This window comes from Bidens hawaiensis, unplaced genomic scaffold (assembly GCF_021521415.1).
Source record: "Bidens hawaiensis isolate Kalapana, Puna unplaced genomic scaffold, B.hawaiensis_p1.1 tig00027056_1, whole genome shotgun sequence".
In the NCBI taxonomy this organism is placed as follows: Eukaryota; Viridiplantae; Streptophyta; class Magnoliopsida; order Asterales; family Asteraceae; genus Bidens; species Bidens hawaiensis.
This window is the reverse complement of record NW_027494355.1, coordinates 149,544-168,235: the sequence shown is the minus strand read 5'-3', so window position 1 is coordinate 168,235 and position 18,692 is coordinate 149,544. Positions and strand designations below refer to the sequence as shown.

The following is an 18,692-nucleotide window of genomic DNA, read 5'->3' as shown; positions in this document are numbered from 1 at the left end:
AAAAGTAAAATTTACCTACATCACACTCTTCTTAAAACCTGTCACCTAGATATGGTTGTTGTATACTTTGCTTGATGTAATATTTTTCAAAAATTAAAATTTTAATAACTCAAACTATAAAATTTTAATAACATCTATTTACTAGTTTTTATTTTAATTAGAATGCTATAAAATGTTTTAATACAAAGTACATAAAAGTTTGGATTTTTAAAATCGGATATATTTTTAGTATAAACTTGAAGAAAATTGTATTAAAAATTGCTCAATAGAATTGAGTTATCATTTCTCTCCATTCATTCCGATCGATTATTATCGAATAAATCACTCAGATACCAAACAACGATCTAATGCTAATCAAGGTCCGTTTGCTTTGCTTATTACATACATAATAATAATAATAATAATCACGTATTTGTTTCCACGCAATGATCTAGGGCTTCAATATACTTAATTACCTATTTACGGATTATTATTATTATTATTGTTTAATTATCAATTACCGTAACACCTTTCATTGTACCATCGGATCTGAGTGATTCATGATAATATGATATTATCAGATAGTTTTGCTGGAATCATGTTGTGTTTACGGTCAATTATGTATGTTGGAATTTATTTGACTTTTTAGGTTAAATATATGAGATTTGAATTGAATTAGTCTGGTTATTAGTTTCCGGTATCAGATAATGAAATTGCTGCCTCTTAATTAACGGTGCAATCTGCTCGTCGAGCCTTGTGTATTTTTAAGTATCAGATAATGAAATTGCTCGTTTAGGCTCAAACTTGGCTCATTTTAATTTAAAGGGCTCAAGCTCAGCGAGTTTGGAGCTCTATTTGTAAAGCTCGAGCTCGGCTCGTGAGTAGTTTGTCAAGCACAAGCTCGGCTCTTTTGTTATTTATTAGTTATTTAATTAATTTTATATATATTTTTATATCATTTACATATATATATATATATTTATATAAAATTATAATTTTGGCCTGACCCCGTTTAACGTGCTGCACACGGGCTCGAGCTTGAAAAAACGACTCGCAAGCCGAGCTCGAGCTTGACAAAACGACTCACGAGTCGAGTCCCCGAGCTTTAAAAACAGAACTTGAAACGGGCTGAGCTTGAGTTTGAGCTCTCGTAAGTCAAAACGAGCCGAGCTCGAACCTGTACTCTAAATCACTGTTTTAGAATATTGTTACTCGATTTGTATGGGATTTACTGTTTTATGTTTTGAAATAGTTTGTAGATCACTGTGATTGAAAAACATAAAAATTGTAATTATCTTGTCAATGTGAGTGCAGGTATAAGAGCTGATGCTTCAAATAGTTAAAGCAAATTGTTGAAACTGATGAGATAGTTGCAACATATTGCTTTGTGAGAACTTATACATATATATGGCGGATGGTATATCAAGTTTTTGGGGCCCGGTAACATCGTCCCATGAATGGTGTGAGAAGAATTATGTTGTTTCTTCATACGTTGCCGAGTTTTATAACACCATATCAAATATCCCGTGCATTCTTTTGGCACTAATCGGTCTTTTAAGCTCGTTGATTCAACATTTCGAGAAGAGGTTTAGTGTTCTACATTTGTCAAATATGGCGCTTGCGATTGGAAGCATGATGTATCATGCCACATTGCAACATGTGTAAGTAAACCGTTTTTAACATGTGCTTGTTGTTTGACTTACTTTTTTATCTATGCGTTCTGTGCTAAAGTTTAGCACACAGGGCATAGGAAGATTGAACTTTTGTAAGATGAGAGTTTCTTTTATACAGTAATAATCAAGTTTTCTTAGTGTTTTATTAAAGTCAATCATAGCTTTCTTGTTCTTCAAAAGTCACTTAACTTTTATTAGATGGTCCAATACTTCTAATGTTTTATAGTGTTAAAAAAATAAATGATTAATTGAGGCAAATGAAACTTATATGAATCTTGGTTACTGTTTAGTGGTTTTAATTTTTTTGTTTGGCTTAATTTGAACAACCTTGAACTTGGTTATTGTTTAGTATTCCAGTAAGGTCGATAAACGTTTTGTTGTTCCTCAAAAGTCACTCAACTTTCAGCTGGTGTTCTAATCATATGTATTTTTTTTATAATTAAGTGAGGCTAATGAAACACATGAATCCCGGTTACTGTTTAACGGTTATTTTTTCTCTAATTTGATTTAAATTGAACAATTATGAAACTTGTTTACTATTTAGTTAGCTTGCATTCTTCTCCATTACCTCCTACTTCAAGTTAAAATTTTTCACAAATGTAAATTTTTTTTAAATTATGCGAGGCAAATGAAACATATATGAATCTTGGTCAAAAAGTGGTAATTGGCTTATATATTTATTGGTTTTAGAGGAAACTACTGAATATAAAAGTTTATTTTATTTATTTTTTATTTTCTTCTTTCATTTTCTCTCCAACATTATAACATGTGAGCTGGTTTGCTTCTCATCCAATTGCACTCGTTTACATAGCGGAAATAGCACCGAAACAGTTAAGAGGCTTGTTTAACAGCAGCAAATCAGTTCTTGATCATTGGTGGAGTGTCAGTTTCTTTTATAATAGGAACACTGCTACATTGGAGAACCATGGCTTTGGCAGACTTTGGCAGGTTCTTGATTATTCTTGATTGAGGGCCTTTGCTATATTCTTGATTATTCCAATTAATTGGTGGTTAATATTTGTTGCACGCCAGGTGTTCGACGAAATTACGACTTACGTTCGGACAAGTTAAAGGTTGTTTACTTGCATTTGGGTGCTTAAGGGGGTATTTTGAGTTGGAGTTCTACCCATTATGCTTTATTTTGGAGTTATACCGTCCTCCTCTTATGCCTTAGCGGTTGTTGTGGGGTGCTAGATGGGGGGTGAGCAACCCGTAGTTGCTCCCCTCCTTCGAGTGTGAGGGGTTTGGTCTTTGATTCTTGCTCTAACTCATCTCGAGTCGGGGTCTTTAGGGGTCCGGTGTCTTTTGTGATTTGTTTGTTTTCTGTTCTCGTGTGTACATGGCTACCATAAAAAGAATTCGAAACGTAAATACAGGAGGGCTTGGTCCTAGCTCCACTTACGGTTTAAGGCCATGCCCCTTTAAGCATTTCCACGAGTGTAAGGATGGTAGACCTGGGTCCTCGGGGTTTTTCCGCCTACTTGAGCACATGCAAAGTACCCATTTCAAAACGGATACTCGGAAGAACCTTTTAAAGATGCTATCTCCAAGGATTTGGACCTTTTTATAGATGTTGGGGAAGCCCTTCGGGCGGGGGATAAATGGTTATGTGGGAGGTGCATGACGTTGCATGCCCTAAGCAGGGGGTGCAAGCATGCTAATGGTGTCTATTCTTTTTCTGTGGATTCTGGAGATGCTGGAGAATTCATCGTTGGGATCCAGAAACCTAATCGTGTGTCTGTGGATAGGGACCCAGGTCCATCTGTAGGAGTGGTTGGGGATGTATCCCTTTTGGAACGGGTTTTCTCCCTTCCCATTCAAACGGTTAAGAGCATCCCTCCAAGTTGTCGTTTGGCGTTTGCTCAGACTTTGGCATGCGCTTTACGCAAGGTAGTGGATTCACCAGGCTCGATTGAGAATTGGGTCAAATTACTATTGTTGCCACGTTGTACTTTAAGGGTGGTGAAACCTTCCACTAGGCAGGAACGGAGGTTCAGGGAATCGAAAGTCTTTGCAATGTAGTAGCATTCAGCAAGCACTTGATGTGTGGAAAGATGGATCTGGTTTTGCTGACTTGGTTCTTTCTCTCTTTGATAACGTGGGGGGAAACACTTTTTCTAAAAGAGAGGTGGGAGGGGAGGAGGGTTCTGAAAACAGCCTCAATATTAAACAATGTCTCAGGAAAGTCAGGGATGGTCATTTCACAGCTGCAGTCAAGGTATTATGCTCAAGTGGGGTTGCCCCTCTCGGAGATTCAACCATGAAAGCCCTCATTGATAAACACCCAGTGGTGCCGCCTCCGTCCTTGCCTTCTAGCTCTGTCGCCTTGCCTACTCTCTCTGTGGATGGGGACTGTGTGCTTAGATGTATCCGATCATTTCCTAAAGGGACCTCATGCTGGAGAGACGGGATGCGGGCGCAACACTTGTTGGACGCTCTTAGTGGTGAGGGATCAGTGACTTCCATGGGTTTGCTCTCAGCCATCACTGAAGTCGTCAACTTATGGCTAGGGGGTCTGTGTCCCAAGGTGCTCGCTGAGTTTATTGCTTCGGCCCCCCTTACCCCTTTAATAAACCCGGATAATGGAATTCGACCCATTGCTGTGGGGGCTATCTGGCGTAGGTTGGTTTCTAAAGTGGCTATGAAGATGGTTGGGAAGGAAATGACTCAGTATTTAGGGGACTTTCAGTTTGGGGTGGGGACCCCTAATGGGGCAGAGGCGGTGCTTCACAGCGCGAACCGGTTTCTTAACTCCTTTCACGCGGACGGTTCTTTAGCTATGCTTACTGTGGACTTCTCCAACGCCTTCAATATGGTCGACCGCACAGCCCTTCTCCGGGAGATTCATCATCATTGCCCGTCTATCTATCTATGGGTCCAGTTCCTTTATGCCCAGCCGGCTAGGTTGTACGTTGGTGATGACTGTATAGGGGCTACTACTGGGGTTCAACAGGGAGACCCCCTTGGGCCCCTCCTCTTTGCCTTAGCATTACACCCTCTTGTTCTCCGGGTACAAAATGACTGTAACCTCCCATTTCATGCTTGGTACTTGGATGATGGGACTATTATTGGTGGTGCCAACGAAGTTGCTAAAGCTCTAGACATTATCAGCTCGGAAGGGCCATCATTGGGGCTGCAACTTAATATTAAGAAAACCGAGGTTTTTTGGCCAGCGTGTAATGGGGTGAAAGTCAAAGATGGGCTCTTCCCTAGTGGGATTGGTAGACCAGAGAGAGGGGTAAAGCTCCTTGGAGGGGCTGTTAGTCGAGATCCATACTTTATTAAGGAGTTGGCGAGGCGGAGAGCATCTCGTGCGGTTGATCTTATGAAACTCTTACCTTGCCTTAGGGATCCCCAGAGCGAACTCCTCCTGCTTAGGTCTTGCATGGGGGTTGCTAAGTTGCTTTTTGGGTTACGAACATGCCACCCCCATATGATGGATGATGCGGTATCCTGTTTTGATAAGGGACTTCGAGAAGCCATCGAAGATATAGTTGTATGTGAAGGCCCGTTCTTTGGTGATCTTTAGTGGCGACTTGCATCTTTACCGATGCGCTTAGGGGGTTTAGGCCTTCTTTCGGCTCATGATGTTGGGGTTTACGCTTTTGTAGCGTCGAGGGCTCAGTCTTGGAAGCTAAAGAATCGCATCTTAAGGAATAGCGGAGTTTTCGACCTGGACTCAGACTACGTGCAGGCCCTGGAACGCCTAAATGGCACTCTCCCAGACTTTGACATTGGCGGTTTCTCTAATATGGACACCGCTCCACCAAAGCCTCAAAAAACTTTGGCGAATGCCCTTTTTGGCAAAATCGCTCAGAGCCTGGGAGAAGTTTTTGGATTGTCCCCCCGACAGAAGGCGGTTATTGAATGCTTACAAGGTCCTCATGCCCAAGATTTTCTGACCGTTATCCCGATTAATGGCTTGGGCCAAAGCATGTCTGCGGTCGAGTATAGGGCCATTCTTAAGTACCGTTTGATGGTCCCAATGTACCCAGAAGACGAAACATGTCCGATCTGCCGTAAGGCTTGCCTGGATAAATTCGGAGAGCATGCGGTTCATTGCAAGGAGATGCTTGGGTTCAAATATCGACATGATTGGGTGCGGGACGTTCTTTGGGACATCTTAAGGCGAGCTGGGACATCAGCTAAAAAGGAAGCCCCCGTAAACTTCCTTACCGACCCCACGGAAGGGAGATCCACTCTACGACCGGCAGATTTGCTCGTCTTTGGTTGGGCAGGGGGAAAACACGCTTGTGTTGACCTCACAGGGGTATCTCCCTTAGCTAGTTTGAGGGATAATGGGTTTGTAGCTGGGCAAGCAATGAAAAGGGCTGAAACGAAGAAGGTGGAGAAACATGCTAAAGCCTGCGAAGAGAACCAACATGTTTTTGTCTCTTTGGCTTTTGATACCTTAGGCTCCTTGGAACCGGAAGCTATCCGTTTCCTAACCAGGGTCCAACGGGTTGTGCATGGCAATGTGTCGACTCCAAAGGGGCATGGGTATGTCTTTAGCAGGTTAGGGTTTGCAATTCAGAAAGGGGTGGCGGCAGCTTGTTGCCCGCCTACCTGCTATGTTGATGCAATATCTATGTTTCTATATAATGAAAGAAGTCATCCAAATTTCAAAAAAAAAAATAAATAAAATAAAATAAAATAAAAAATTTGACTCAAATTAACAAATTATGAAACTTGATTACTGTTTAGTGAAGTTTCTTTCTTCACTGTTTCCTCCTACTTCAAGTTAACTAGAAAAAAAATCATCACATTTTAATAACAAGATTCATATATATATTACATTTGCCTCACTCAATTTAAAAAATAATAACTTTTATTAAAATTAACTACACTGAAATTAGAAAACCAGATAAAAGTTAAGTTGACTAGTTTGACTAACTTTAATGAAACACTTGGGAAACTTGATTATTATTTTGTAAAATTTTCTTTAAATTAGGGTTTTATAATCATATAATGTTGCAGTCAACAACAAAGTGATGAGACCCCTATGGTATGGGAAATGCTCCTCTACATCTACATCTTATACTCGCCCGACTGGCATTACCGAAGCACCATGCCCACATTCCTCTTCCTATACGGGATCTTGTTCGCCGCCCTCCATTCCGTGACCCCTTTCAATATTGGGTTCAAAATCCATTACATCATGTTATGCTTATTATGCATTCCGCGTGTGTACAAATATTACATATACACACAAGATATACCCGCAAAACGCCTCGCAAAATTCTACCTTGCAACCCTTTTGCTCGGTAGCTTGTGTTGGTTAGTTGATCGGTTCGGTTGCAACCGGGTTTCGGGTTGGCCCGTGAACCCGCAGGGTCATGCTTTGTGGCATGTGTTAATGGGCTTGAACTCTTACTTTGCAAACACGTTTTTGATGTTTTGTCGGTCCCAACAAAGGGAATGGAGCCCGAAGGTTGTTTATGCTATGGGGATTCTTCCGTATGTGAAGATTGAGAAACCGAAGACGCAGTAAGTGCAGGTCGAGGTAGATAATGGGTTACAAGGCCTGCAAAAGTAGCGGGTGATATCTTAATTTGTTTTGTTTTCAATATGGTTTTTAATTATGATTTAGAGTTTTAAATTAACTTGTAGTTTGGTTTGGTGTAACATATTTGTTTAGAATTTAATTAAACAGTGTAAGATTGTTTTTTGTTCTGTTTTAATATATTGCTCGTTTCTTTTACTGGTAATGAGGATTATACTTACATAATTAGATCAGTAAAAGTGGGCTAGACGTGCACAAATCGGGTACACTTGGAAAATCCGAACCGGTTTTTTTCACACCGGGTAGGAAATGGCACCGGTTCCAGTCAGGAACCGGTTCGGTTCCCGGCCCGAACCGATGCCCAGAAATGCCAACTTTTAGGAACCGGGTAGGGTAGGAACCGGGACCGGTTTTTACGTAAAAAACCGGTGACCGGTTTTTTTTAAATTCAAATATATAGCCGTTAGAAACCGGTTCCAACGGCTATATAGCCGTTTTTGACCGTTGGAACCGGTTTTTTTTTACTATAATTAGTTAATTTTCATTCTATAAATAGCAAGGTATGTTTGTGTACTTGTTAAACCACTCCCAAAACTATAAAACACACTCCAAAACATAATTAAGCTTAAACCGACAACAAATGGCAACTAATGACGACGTTGTTATGGTGATCGAAACAACAAGATGCCCCGATGTTTGGGTTCATTACGATTTGTGTCTCATGACCGACTCACAGGAGATGGCTCGTTGCAAATATTGCTCGAAGTTTCTTAAAGCAGGGTCCAACTCGACATTACGAAAACATACGAATAAGTATTGTCGAGAGAAGAGATTTGGATGCTAAAAAAGCGGAAGTGAGAGAGTCGTCCGGCTCTACAAACCAAGCATCTACCACCGGTGACAACGCTTAATCGTTGTAGAACGCCGGATTAAAACGACGGACTTTGTTTTTTTAGTTTTAGTTGTTATGTTTAGTATCGTTTATGTTTTAATAATGTTTTTAATAGTTATTGTTTAAATAAATAAAATGTTCGTCGTTATTAAAAAATTAACAAAAAATTAATCATGACTAACAAAAGTAGTTATAATTAAACAAATTAAAACTAAATATTAGTTGAACTTATTACAAATAATTTTACTAAAACAAATAAAAAACACAAATTACAACTCTTCTTTGTCTTCATTCTCGTCTTCACCCTCGTCTTCGTTATCGGAAGAAACCCCGTCCTCCGTCTCCTCATCATGAATAGACGCTCTATTGGTATTTCGTCTTCAAAGTTCGCCTTGTGTTGTACACGATCCACCGCATCCAAATGGTCCTTTAGGCAAATGCAAACCTATAGAGTCTCGGGAGTTAATTTTGTTCTTCGCATAGATAACACCCTCCCACTAAGAGAAAAAACCAATTCGGAAGCAACCGTTGAGGCTTGTACGGCAAGCAAATCACGAGCCATGGCGGATAGAACGGGAAATTCGTTTTGTTTTCCCTTCCACCAAGCCAACAAATCAATAGAGCGAATATCGTCGACCGTTGCGCCCTCAACATAGTTTGCTCCACTATATCGACCAAGTTCGCTAGTTGGTATGTTTCCTCTTTGCCTCTTAGATGCCGATTCATGAACCGCATTCATCAAGTTTATAAGTGGGTCATTGCACGGCCTACTAGTTGTTTTTTTCACAAAAGACGATCTCATGCTTGGACCATACATTTGAAAATAATGGTCATAAAGGTCTTGAAGGTTTTTGTTGAACTTTTCCTTCGCTTCCGTCGACAACTTCGGGTCGATCTCGTGCATATCCAAGTTGTCGAATATTTCATCAATCGTTGTCTCAACCCCATGAACATTCCAATACAGGTTTAATGCGGCCGCACAAGTAAAGACCGGCGGTATGTTTTCAAAATATTTTAAGAACTTTTCCTCATCACCGCAACAATATTCTTGAAGAGTTTGTTCTTCTCCGCAAAGTTTTTAAAAGTACAAGACATGTAGTACAATTCTTACAAAACCCAACAACTAGTAGGATAATAGACTCCCGATAACTTTGTTGTTGAGGTTTTGAACACGTCAAGATACTCCAACAAAAAACCGACATTCACCCAAACACTTTCCGGAAGCATATCGGCCTCGCGTTCATCAACAAGATTGTTATGAAAACATTGTAAAGTTTGGCGTTGGGCAAAAGCACACTTTAGCATATGACAAGTTGAGTTCCAACGGGTTGGAACGTCCCAATTTGGCCCCAAATATTTTCTTTCAACCGACTTGCAATATTTTTTATATTCAAGATGTCTTCTTTTACCACTTTTGGAGACATCTTGTAACATAAGTCTAAAGAATTTTAAATCCTCACAAATGTTTTCATTGTCGAGACCTTTTTGAACAACCAAGTTGATGATATGTGCAACATATCGAACATGAAAAGAATCCCCGAAACAAGGTGGTGAATATTTAATGATAAATTTTTCGGCCGCCTTAGTATTGTTTGAAGCGTTGTCAAACGAAATCGAAAATATTTTATTTCTCAAGTTGAAAGTCGTTATAACTTCATCAAGTAATTCAAACAATTTTTCGGCGGTATGTGGGAACGGGAAGTTTTCAAAAGCGATGGTGCGTTTCATCAATTGCCATGTCACCGGATCAACCCAATGAGCGGTGACACATTTGTATGATTCGGGCAACCCGTGTGGGGCCGACCAAACATCGGTAGTTAAACTAACCATCGCTTGTAAAGAATGAAAAAACTCGATTAACTCTTTTTTAGCACACTCCCACAACTTGATACAATTACGTCTTAAGGTAGTACAACTTACATGTGTGTATCGCGGTTGTAGAGTTTCTCGAATCAACGACGTCAAATCCGGGTCATCAAAGTGGTTAAACGGAAAACCTCGTTGAATAACGAACTTTGCCATTCTATCTTGAACTTGAGTCTTGTTGTAACGAAATAGTGTACCATCTTTACCCAAGTCAATTTGATCGTTCGCGTCAATCCCTTTCAACGCCTTGCAATATGGCTTCTCGATGTGCTTTCTCAAAGTAGAGTTGGAATCGTGCTTTAGTAGTGCTCCACATAGTTTGCAACGAGCCTTTTGATAACCTTCGTCATCCACAACCAAATCCTAATTCTTCCATATGTCTTCGTTGCGGGTATGGTTGACTACCGTAACAACCCTTGGGTCCTCCGTAGCAGGACCGGGTTCAATAAAAACAGCCTTCTTGTTAGTTTTTTTGATGGGTGCCATAATAATATTTAGTTGGATGGTCGGGTAACGGGTTTGCTAAAGGAGAAGTATTTTAGTTTGTTTTTGAGTTTGGTGGTGAAACAAGTAATGGAAAACAACTTATATATAGTTTTTGGGCTACAAGAACCGGTTCCAACGGCTATATTACCGTTGGAACCGGTTCCAACGGCTCTTTTGTTTCTCAAAAACCGGTTCCAGCGGTTATATTACCGTTGGAACCGGTTACAACGGCTATTTTGTGTCTCAAAAACCGGTTCCAACGGCTAGATTACCGTTGGAACCGGTTCTAACGGCTAGTTTGACCTGTGTTTGACTTTTTAAAAAAAACCGCCGGAACCGATTATTTCGGGTAGGAACCGAACCGGGTACAATTAGGAACCGGGTAGGAACCGATGAGGAAATACAAATAGGGGAACCGGGTCCGATTTTCGGGTACAAAAATACCCAAACCGGGTTTTGGGTCCATCGGGTAGGAACAGGAACCGGTTCCGGGTCGGTTCCACGGTTTAGGTTCCGGAACCGGTTTTTTTGTGCACGTCTAAAGTGGGCTGGTATCTGATTTGTTGAAAAATTATCATTTTGGTTCAGGTGGGTCAAAACGGGTCGTCTAAGTCATAAGTGAATTAATGCTGGAAGCAGCAAAGACTAGAACATCCATGCTGATCTGACATAATCATAACACACACATTGTAACTAGTGGCCGCAATTTTTTTACACGACTTGAAAATATATAACTTTTGGATCGGCTAACATAATATGTTTTATATGCGGATTAACCCGAACACGTAAATAACTTGATGACTGTAAGAAGCAAACATCAACAATACTTGAATGTTTTCCATAAAACAAATTCATGACTAAACATTTTCGCCAGAAACAAACCTATCTCTTATAGATAATACAAAACTTTAATCGTAACTTTAAAACAATTAACACGAAAGCTATGAATCGCTAAGCCCATTTGCTAGCAACCGATTCTTTGGCGGAAGTACGAGCGTATAATTCTTGTTTAGGAACGTTATCGGATTTAGAAGCAGGTAGTCTACGGATTTTCGATACTATGTAACGAAATCCATTTCTCGGGCCCCGTAAAGCAAACAGCAATGGATTGAGAAGAACCGCGAACAGGACATCACCTTTTGCAAGTATCAGAAACTGCCAATGCAAAATATACACATTAAATTAGTGGGTGTATGGATGTGTGTAAACCAGTTAACCGAAATCAATCGGTTATCAATACCCTACAAATGAGTCTAAGCCCGAGCTTCATGAACTGAGCTAGATTAAGCATGTGAGACTAAACAAGCCTATTGTTCATGTAAATTATTTACAGTAAATATAATAAGATTGTTCAATTTAATAATCAACTGTTACATAATAAAATAATTACATACATAATTAAAATAAAAAAAATAACTAAATAATATATATTATGTTATACAAAATTATAAATAATTATATATGTATACAGTTAAATTGTCAATAAAAATAAACTAGTTGAGCCCAAGCCAAGCTCGAGCTTGAAAATTTTCTAACCGAGCTCGAGCTTTGGAAGTTTGGATATAAAACTCAAAGCGAACCAAACTCGAGGTCTGTCTTTGTTAACCTAAGTGAGCCGAGCTCTCGTTTGCACCCGTAATGATAACTGATTAACTGCCAGAAATGGCGATTAAATGTCAAAAGAGGGGAAGAATAATGTACTTACCGCAACAGCAAGTGCTAAGAGAGTAAGACCGACTTGTTGAGCTTCATGCCAGAAATGCTCACCATCAGACCCACCAAACCATCGGCCCCACCACCCTCCGCCACCGCCGCCGCCTCCACCTGCCTCCTCTCTCTTCTTAATTTCCTTGTCCCATTTTTCAAACTCGGTTTTCTTCCCACCAAGTGCACTTTCTAGGGCTTTTTTCGCTTGATCCTGAAACAAATTAATTTCAACAAAAGTATGATTTCATTTTCAGATTGAGGTGGCAATTTTGGTACACATGGCCCCACTTTTATGGTGAAATTTTGATTCATAATTAATACATTAGTTAAGACTTTAGAAACAATATTACTATAATGACAATATATTAATAATCAAACGTATTGTTGTATCTATTCATGGAGTGACTATAACATCTTTCCCTTACACCATATATTCCAATGGTATAAGGTCATGCATACCGGGGCGACAAAACAGCCGATAAGGGGCTACAAAATTTTGGAACACCGGCACCCCAAGCGATAAGTTGGGGGGGGGGGGGGGAGGGGGCAACGAGTATTTGTCACCTCTCATGTTGTTTTGGAAATTATTATTATTATATTCAAATGTGTGTGATATATATACATATATATAGGGACTACAACACCATTACACTTCTAAAACAAAAATTCTCCATTTGCTGATTGGGCGCCAAATGGCATAAATCGCCCCATTTTGTAGCCCCTCCAGGCCTCCACTACATATAGCCTAACAGATCAGCCATGACACGGTTACCTATGGTGCTAGAGACAAAAACGACTCGATGACAAATCTTTTTTCCATACACGAACCTGCTTAGAAACAGGTTACATGATGCGGCCTGTTTAGGGACACGGTCAAGATCACCATATGTTTAGAAACAAAAATTGCCAAAAGTTCATAACTTCATATTATTCTTATAAACAGGTGCTTGTTTAACCTGTTTAGACACGAAGTTAATTGTATCTTAAACGTGTAAGACAGTAAACTTTTTAGGTTCAAACATAGACTTGTTTAACTCTGTGTCGTGTTAACAGGTTCGTATCAAAGTTTACTAGCCATATAAAATGAACTGAACCTAGAGCAATTAATAAAGCTGAAGCTAATATAATATAACACTCGAAAACAGCAGCCAATCATCAAAAAGAATAACACAAATTGAGGCCTAATTAATCACAACTGAAGCAAAATAAATAAAGTAATTGAAGTGAAATGATGACACATACCTTGCTGCTACGGTTATCTGAGAATAGGCAGTATACTTTGCCGTTGGATTTGAGGTGTCGTTGAAGAGTGGTCCAGCTATGGCTTCTTATCTGTTGTTGACTGATGGATCGATGATAACATCCGGTTGCTAGGGTTTTGGTGGATGAATTTGGGTGGCTGCTTATGCTTATGTTTATAACTTGAGCCATGGGATTGGATTGGATTGGATGATGCTGCCTGCCTTCAATTGAATTCGCCTGTTGGTTTTAACTTTTAGCACACCAGGCATCAACTGTTAAGAATTGGAATGGAAACTAGTGTTTTTTTTTTTTTTTATTATTTCACATACTTAAAAGATTGTTTTTTTTTAAAACAATCGGAATAGGTCGTTTAGTTTGATTTCAGACTTATTTATTAAGTTTTGTTTTCAGTGTATTGTGTAATTCCATTCAATTAACCGATGTATACACACAGGGCCTATAAATTCATTGAGCCTATTAACATTTAGCACGTTACAAAATCAAGAAACCCGACTTAAAAAATAAATCTAAAAAGCCGAACAAAAAAAAAAGTAAAAAATTATAAAACAAACAAAGTGCACCTCAAGTCAACTAACAAAGGTCGGAGTAAACAAGAAAGAAGGCGAAGTGAAAGTGTGATCGATCAAGAATGGCGGAAGAGTTGGCGATCAGAGACTGTCAGTGGTCATCGGAATTCTACGTTACTTCGTCTCCAAGCTCATGCGTAGTACCACTCAATTACCTGATTCCAAAATCATCAAACAAGGGTAAGTTATATCAATTTTAATCAATTATTATTATTATTATTATTATTATTATTATTATTATTATTTCTATCCATATCTAACAACTGACTGAATCATTCGATTTGTAGGCAGGTTGTAATTAGGGCTCGAAACCTTCGATCGGCTGCTAATTTCATCCCTCCCAAATCCTTTCGTACTCGCAAACTTTATTACACCAATGAGGTATTGCTACTGGGTTTTGCTTATTTTCATTCAATTTGTTGGTTTAATTTAGGGATTAACTCTTTTGATACAGTTTGTTGACTGAATTTAGGGATATTATAGTTGAATCTTATAGTAAATTGTCTGCTTCTCTACTGATATCCCTCAAGTTTATCTTTTTAGGTTAGGTTAATTACGGCAGCTTTTTTTATGTTACCGCAAGTGAATTTATATGATAATCGGATGACATTGATCTATAGCTGTTTTGATTCTGTTTGTTGGTTGAATTTTGGATTTTAGATTCTGGAAGTTGAAATTTTAAAGTAAATTGTATGCTTCTCTATTAACATCTCTCAAATTTATGTTTTTAGGTTAGGTTAATTAGGGCGGCTTTTATATGTTACCACAAGCAAACTCATATGATAGTCGGATGGCATTGATCTATAGCTGTTTTGATTCGGTTTGTTGGTTGAACTATTTGGATTTTAGATTCTGAAAGTTGAAATTTTAGAGTAAATTGTGTGCTTCTTTGTTGAGATCCTCAAACTTGTGGTTCTTGTGTTCGGGTGGGCAGGGGGGAAACACGCCTGTGTGGATCATCTTACAGGAGTGTCTCCTCTTGTTGGGCTCAGGGACCGTGGGTTTGTTGTGGGTTAGGCTGCGTTGAAGGCTGAATCGGGCAAAGTTGTTAAACACGAGAAAGCTTGTTTAGATAATCAACATGTCTTTCTACCATTTGCCTTTGAATACATTTGGTTTTCTGGCTCCAGAGGCTGTGAAATTTTTGAGTAGGGTTCAGCACGTCGTACACGGAACCTCTTCAGCTTCTAGGTCCCAAAGCTTCGTTTTTAGCAGGATTGGCTTTGCTGTTCAAAAGGGGGTTGCGGCGCAACTTGTTGCCCGTTTGCCTGCCACTTTATTGTAATCGTTTTATAGTAAATTATATAAAACTTCGATATTTTAGGTGATTAAAAAGTAAAAAAAAAAAAGTTAATTAGGGATTTTTTATGTTACTGTAAGTGAATTTATATGGTAATTAGATATGGATGATATTGATCTGTGCTTTGTAGGAGAATGGTTTGCTTCATGTTCCCAAGGGCCAGGCTGCGAATCCGCAGGCGCAGATGTTTTCGGATCCGAATATGGCTATGGATATGATGAAGAAGAATCTTTCAATGATCATACCACAGGTTTACTATTCTACATTATTTATAAGTTTCTGTTTCTCATATATGTGATCTGATCCTATTCCCCCCTAACGCGTGCGCAGACTCTCACTTTTGCATGGGTTAACTTCTTCTTTTCCGGGTTTGTAGCAGGTATGCTGTTTGCCTCATGTACTTTTCAGCTCAAGCCGAACTTCGGTTTTGAAAACTACTTGTTTCGGTTTTACCATTTCCCACAATAATGATTGTGGGCGTAAATATTTTTGTTAATTAATAACTAATTGATGTTGGCTAAAATATATGGGCTATGCTGTTCATGAAATTCTTAAATATTATGGCTTTTTCGGTTTTAATTCATAAGTTCGGTTCGGCACGATTTTTTCGGTTTCAATTGCATGCAAAACCGAACTAAAAGTTTGTTTTTTTTTTCAAAAATATAAAACTAAACAGATGGTTTTAGTTAGTGTTCGGTTCGTTTGCTTTGGCTTTTTGGTTTATGGGAGAGGCGCAATTTCTGGTTGTAAATAAAGCTTATTTGGTTGTACATAGAGTAATGTCTCCCGCTTTTTAAACCCAAGTTGATATACTGATTAATTAATTAAATTTGATGATTTCAATTCATGTGTTTGTTTATCCAGCAAAGATACCTTTTCCACTAACTCAGAGGTTTAGATCCATGTTACAAAACGGGATTGATTTGAGTACAGTTGATGTCAGTTATGTCAGCAGTCGTTCTTGGTATGCTTATTTGAGTATATGAATTTAGCTTCTTTGATTCTTTAATTCTTTATAAATTGTCAAATGTTTTGTTTTTATCAGGTACTTTCTTAATCTGTTTGGATTGAGAGGTCTATTTAGTCTTATTCTTGGAGAAGAAAACGGTTAGTATGTGATTTGAACTTTTAATTTCTAATTAGTTAATAATGTCTTTTCAGCTATTATTTATTAAGCGGTAATTTAACAATGCAGCTACAGACGATACACAACGTATGATGCAAATGAGTGGATTTGGATTTGATCCATCCAAGGTACACATGTTTGAATGAATTATGAATCTATGATTTTGGAATTATCAAGTTTCTTTTGCTCTACAATTTATTAACGTCAATGTACGTCACATGATTGTTTTTAAGAGAGATCTATGATTGTTATATCTTAATAAAGCAAACTAACAACATTTTCTTTTTTCATTTCAAGTAAGAAACACAAATATTGTAACTATCAAATTTAGTTGCAATATTATAATGTTGTCATTTAGTAATAAATTAACATAAGCTTGTTTCAACTCAAATCCATTTTATTCAGATTTCATCTTAGAATTTGTAGACAAAGGCTTGAGCCGAGTTAAAATGAGCTCTGAATATGATGGAATTTTAGTTGAAAAGAGCTGATCTCAAAAATAGTATTTAAGGAATATATATAATAATATTACAATTACCTCATGATGGTTACCATGTATTTGTGTTTCTTATTTGAAATAAGCATATGAAAAATATTTTTGGAAAAAGATGTAGTTTGTTTGATTAATATATAATAATCATATATCTCTCTTAAAATCAAACATTTCATAAAAACGATGCGTGAATTGATGTTATTGAATAGTTAATCAAAAGAAATTAGAATGAGATACTAAGCGACACTACAATAAAAATAAAAAATTTAACAAAAGTGTAAAATACAACTTATTAGTTTAAACTTTAAATTATAAAAAGAGCCTTGCATGGCTCTCTGTCTTGCCTCTCTTCATATATATGTTTGGATTTATTCAAGAAACCAAAAATTTTGAATGAAAGTATACAGTAAAAAACTGATATATATATTTTATAAATAATATGAAATTAATTATTCTTGCTATTATTGTTAAGGAGAAAACATTTTCAATTGAAAAACACCCATTTTGTTTACCATTTTTTCCATTAACACCATTTTTGAAAACAAAAACTTCAAATGTATTTGCATTATTATTGCTATTGCAGCTTTTACTTTATACACACACACACACACGTTTATATGTAAACGCATGAGAAATTTGCGACTTCTGGTTGTAATAAAACTTATTTGGTTGTACGTACACGCCTTTTTAAACCAAACTGGTTGTTGGCTCATTAATCCAGTAATATTGCATCATGAACAAATGAATCTTGATAATTTTTTTCATTGAATTGGCAGAGTTTGGGTGCGGAAAAAGATGGTTTGGATATAGTTCAGCATGAGTGGGTCCTACCGAAATTTGAGCAGCGGGCCGAAGCCGTGCTTAGAAAACGCCTTAGCAGCTAAATTATTATGCATGTGTTGATGCTAACTAGTGGTAAGTTATGATTACATCTTTTGTTATTGAAGGTATTCGGGTTGTAACACAGTTAAATCTTCAAGACAAATGTTTTATTTTGTCAACAATTTTACATCGATTAATACGTAAGTAAGCTGCTTGGTTGGACCCGAACCTGTTCCTATATGTTACACAAACTGTGAAATCGACCCCACCCGTCTATTGTAAGTGATCATACGATGAACGCAAACTCTTAGATATTAGCAAAAACCGGTGTCATCGGAATTCTCAAAATATCAAAGCATGCTAGCTCTTTTAAGACCTTTTAAATGGAACACTATTATAACATTGACTATATATACTCGTTATGTAAGGTATTTAAACTTGAATTATGTTACCAAAATTATTTGGAAAACATTAAAAACATCATGGGTAGACCTATGATCCGGATCTACCAAAAAGATCACATGATCATCATAGATTCATAGTACATGTTAGGACCTAGACCATAGGGCTAGAGTCGTAAGGCTCTAGCACATATGCTAAACGCCTCTGTTGAAACATTTTACACATGAAATTCCTAGTTTTTTAAAGTCTTCTCCCAGTATTCTTAGACAATAGTTTAATACCAATAAGATGGCTCGGTTGGCACATAACATTTGAAACATGGATATATCAAAATGGAAGCCAATTGGTGAGCAACAATAGGTAACTCCTGAAGAATTAGCTTAACGGACCTAAGATTAACACAGCACGGTGAATGTGGGGACTTACAAGTGTGTTATTGTGCTGGAGATTCACTTTAAAACAATCAAAAGGGAGACAAAACAACTTAAAAACCATACAAAAGTTCTCTTGTTTTAGACTACTTGATTGCTTGTGATCACTCAATTTTGTCTTCAATTTGTTGAAGAACACTATAATTCTTGAACCCTAAATTGACATGATCTCCCTTCACCATT

General features: G+C 37.9%; 2 protein-coding genes and 1 long non-coding RNA gene across 3 annotated transcripts; 2 read left to right on the top strand and 1 right to left on the bottom strand.

Annotated features, from left to right (window-relative positions):
• Window positions 1–271: 271 nt before the first annotated feature.
• On the top strand, window positions 272–7,262 carry LOC143574545 (alkaline ceramidase-like). The gene is made up of 3 exons (XM_077059137.1): window positions 272–359; window positions 1,294–1,640; window positions 6,630–7,262. Exons 2-3 carry the CDS (start codon window positions 1,387–1,389, stop codon window positions 7,141–7,143), a joined length of 768 nt encoding a protein of 255 aa, XP_076915252.1. The 5' UTR covers window positions 272–359; window positions 1,294–1,386; the 3' UTR covers window positions 7,144–7,262.
• Window positions 7,263–11,201: 3,939 nt separating this feature from the next.
• LOC143574544 (uncharacterized) lies at window positions 11,202–13,519 on the bottom strand. Its single transcript, XR_013142614.1, has 3 exons — window positions 13,349–13,519; window positions 12,105–12,317; window positions 11,202–11,554 (listed from the first exon to the last, which is right to left on the bottom strand). It is a non-coding gene; the product is annotated as an uncharacterized LOC143574544 (long non-coding RNA).
• A 520-nt stretch (window positions 13,520–14,039) lies between these two features.
• On the top strand, window positions 14,040–17,860 carry LOC143574543 (uncharacterized). The gene is made up of 8 exons (XM_077059136.1): window positions 14,040–14,115; window positions 14,223–14,316; window positions 15,366–15,485; window positions 15,566–15,614; window positions 16,100–16,199; window positions 16,281–16,342; window positions 16,431–16,489; window positions 17,631–17,860. The coding sequence occupies exons 1-8, from the start codon at window positions 14,069–14,071 to the stop codon at window positions 17,736–17,738; spliced, it is 639 nt and encodes a 212-aa protein (XP_076915251.1). The 5' UTR covers window positions 14,040–14,068; the 3' UTR covers window positions 17,739–17,860.
• The last annotated feature ends 832 nt before the right edge of the window (window positions 17,861–18,692 follow it).

What these genes read in the sequence shown, in the direction of transcription:
- LOC143574545 (XM_077059137.1), top strand. Translation starts at nt 1,387, where the DNA reads ATGGCGGATGGTATATCAAGTTTTTGGGGCCCGGTAACATCGTCCCAT. An exon ending in CATGCCACATTGCAACATGT is followed by an intron (nt 1,641 to 6,629) that starts GTAAGTAAACCG and finishes ATAATGTTGCAG; the next exon opens with TCAACAACAAAGTGATGAGA.
- LOC143574543 (XM_077059136.1), top strand. Translation starts at nt 14,069, where the DNA reads ATGCGTAGTACCACTCAATTACCTGATTCCAAAATCATCAAACAAGG. An exon ending in AACTTTATTACACCAATGAG is followed by an intron (nt 14,317 to 15,365) that starts GTATTGCTACTG and finishes TGTGCTTTGTAG; the next exon opens with GAGAATGGTTTGCTTCATGT. An exon ending in TTTCAATGATCATACCACAG is followed by an intron (nt 15,486 to 15,565) that starts GTTTACTATTCT and finishes ACGCGTGCGCAG; the next exon opens with ACTCTCACTTTTGCATGGGT.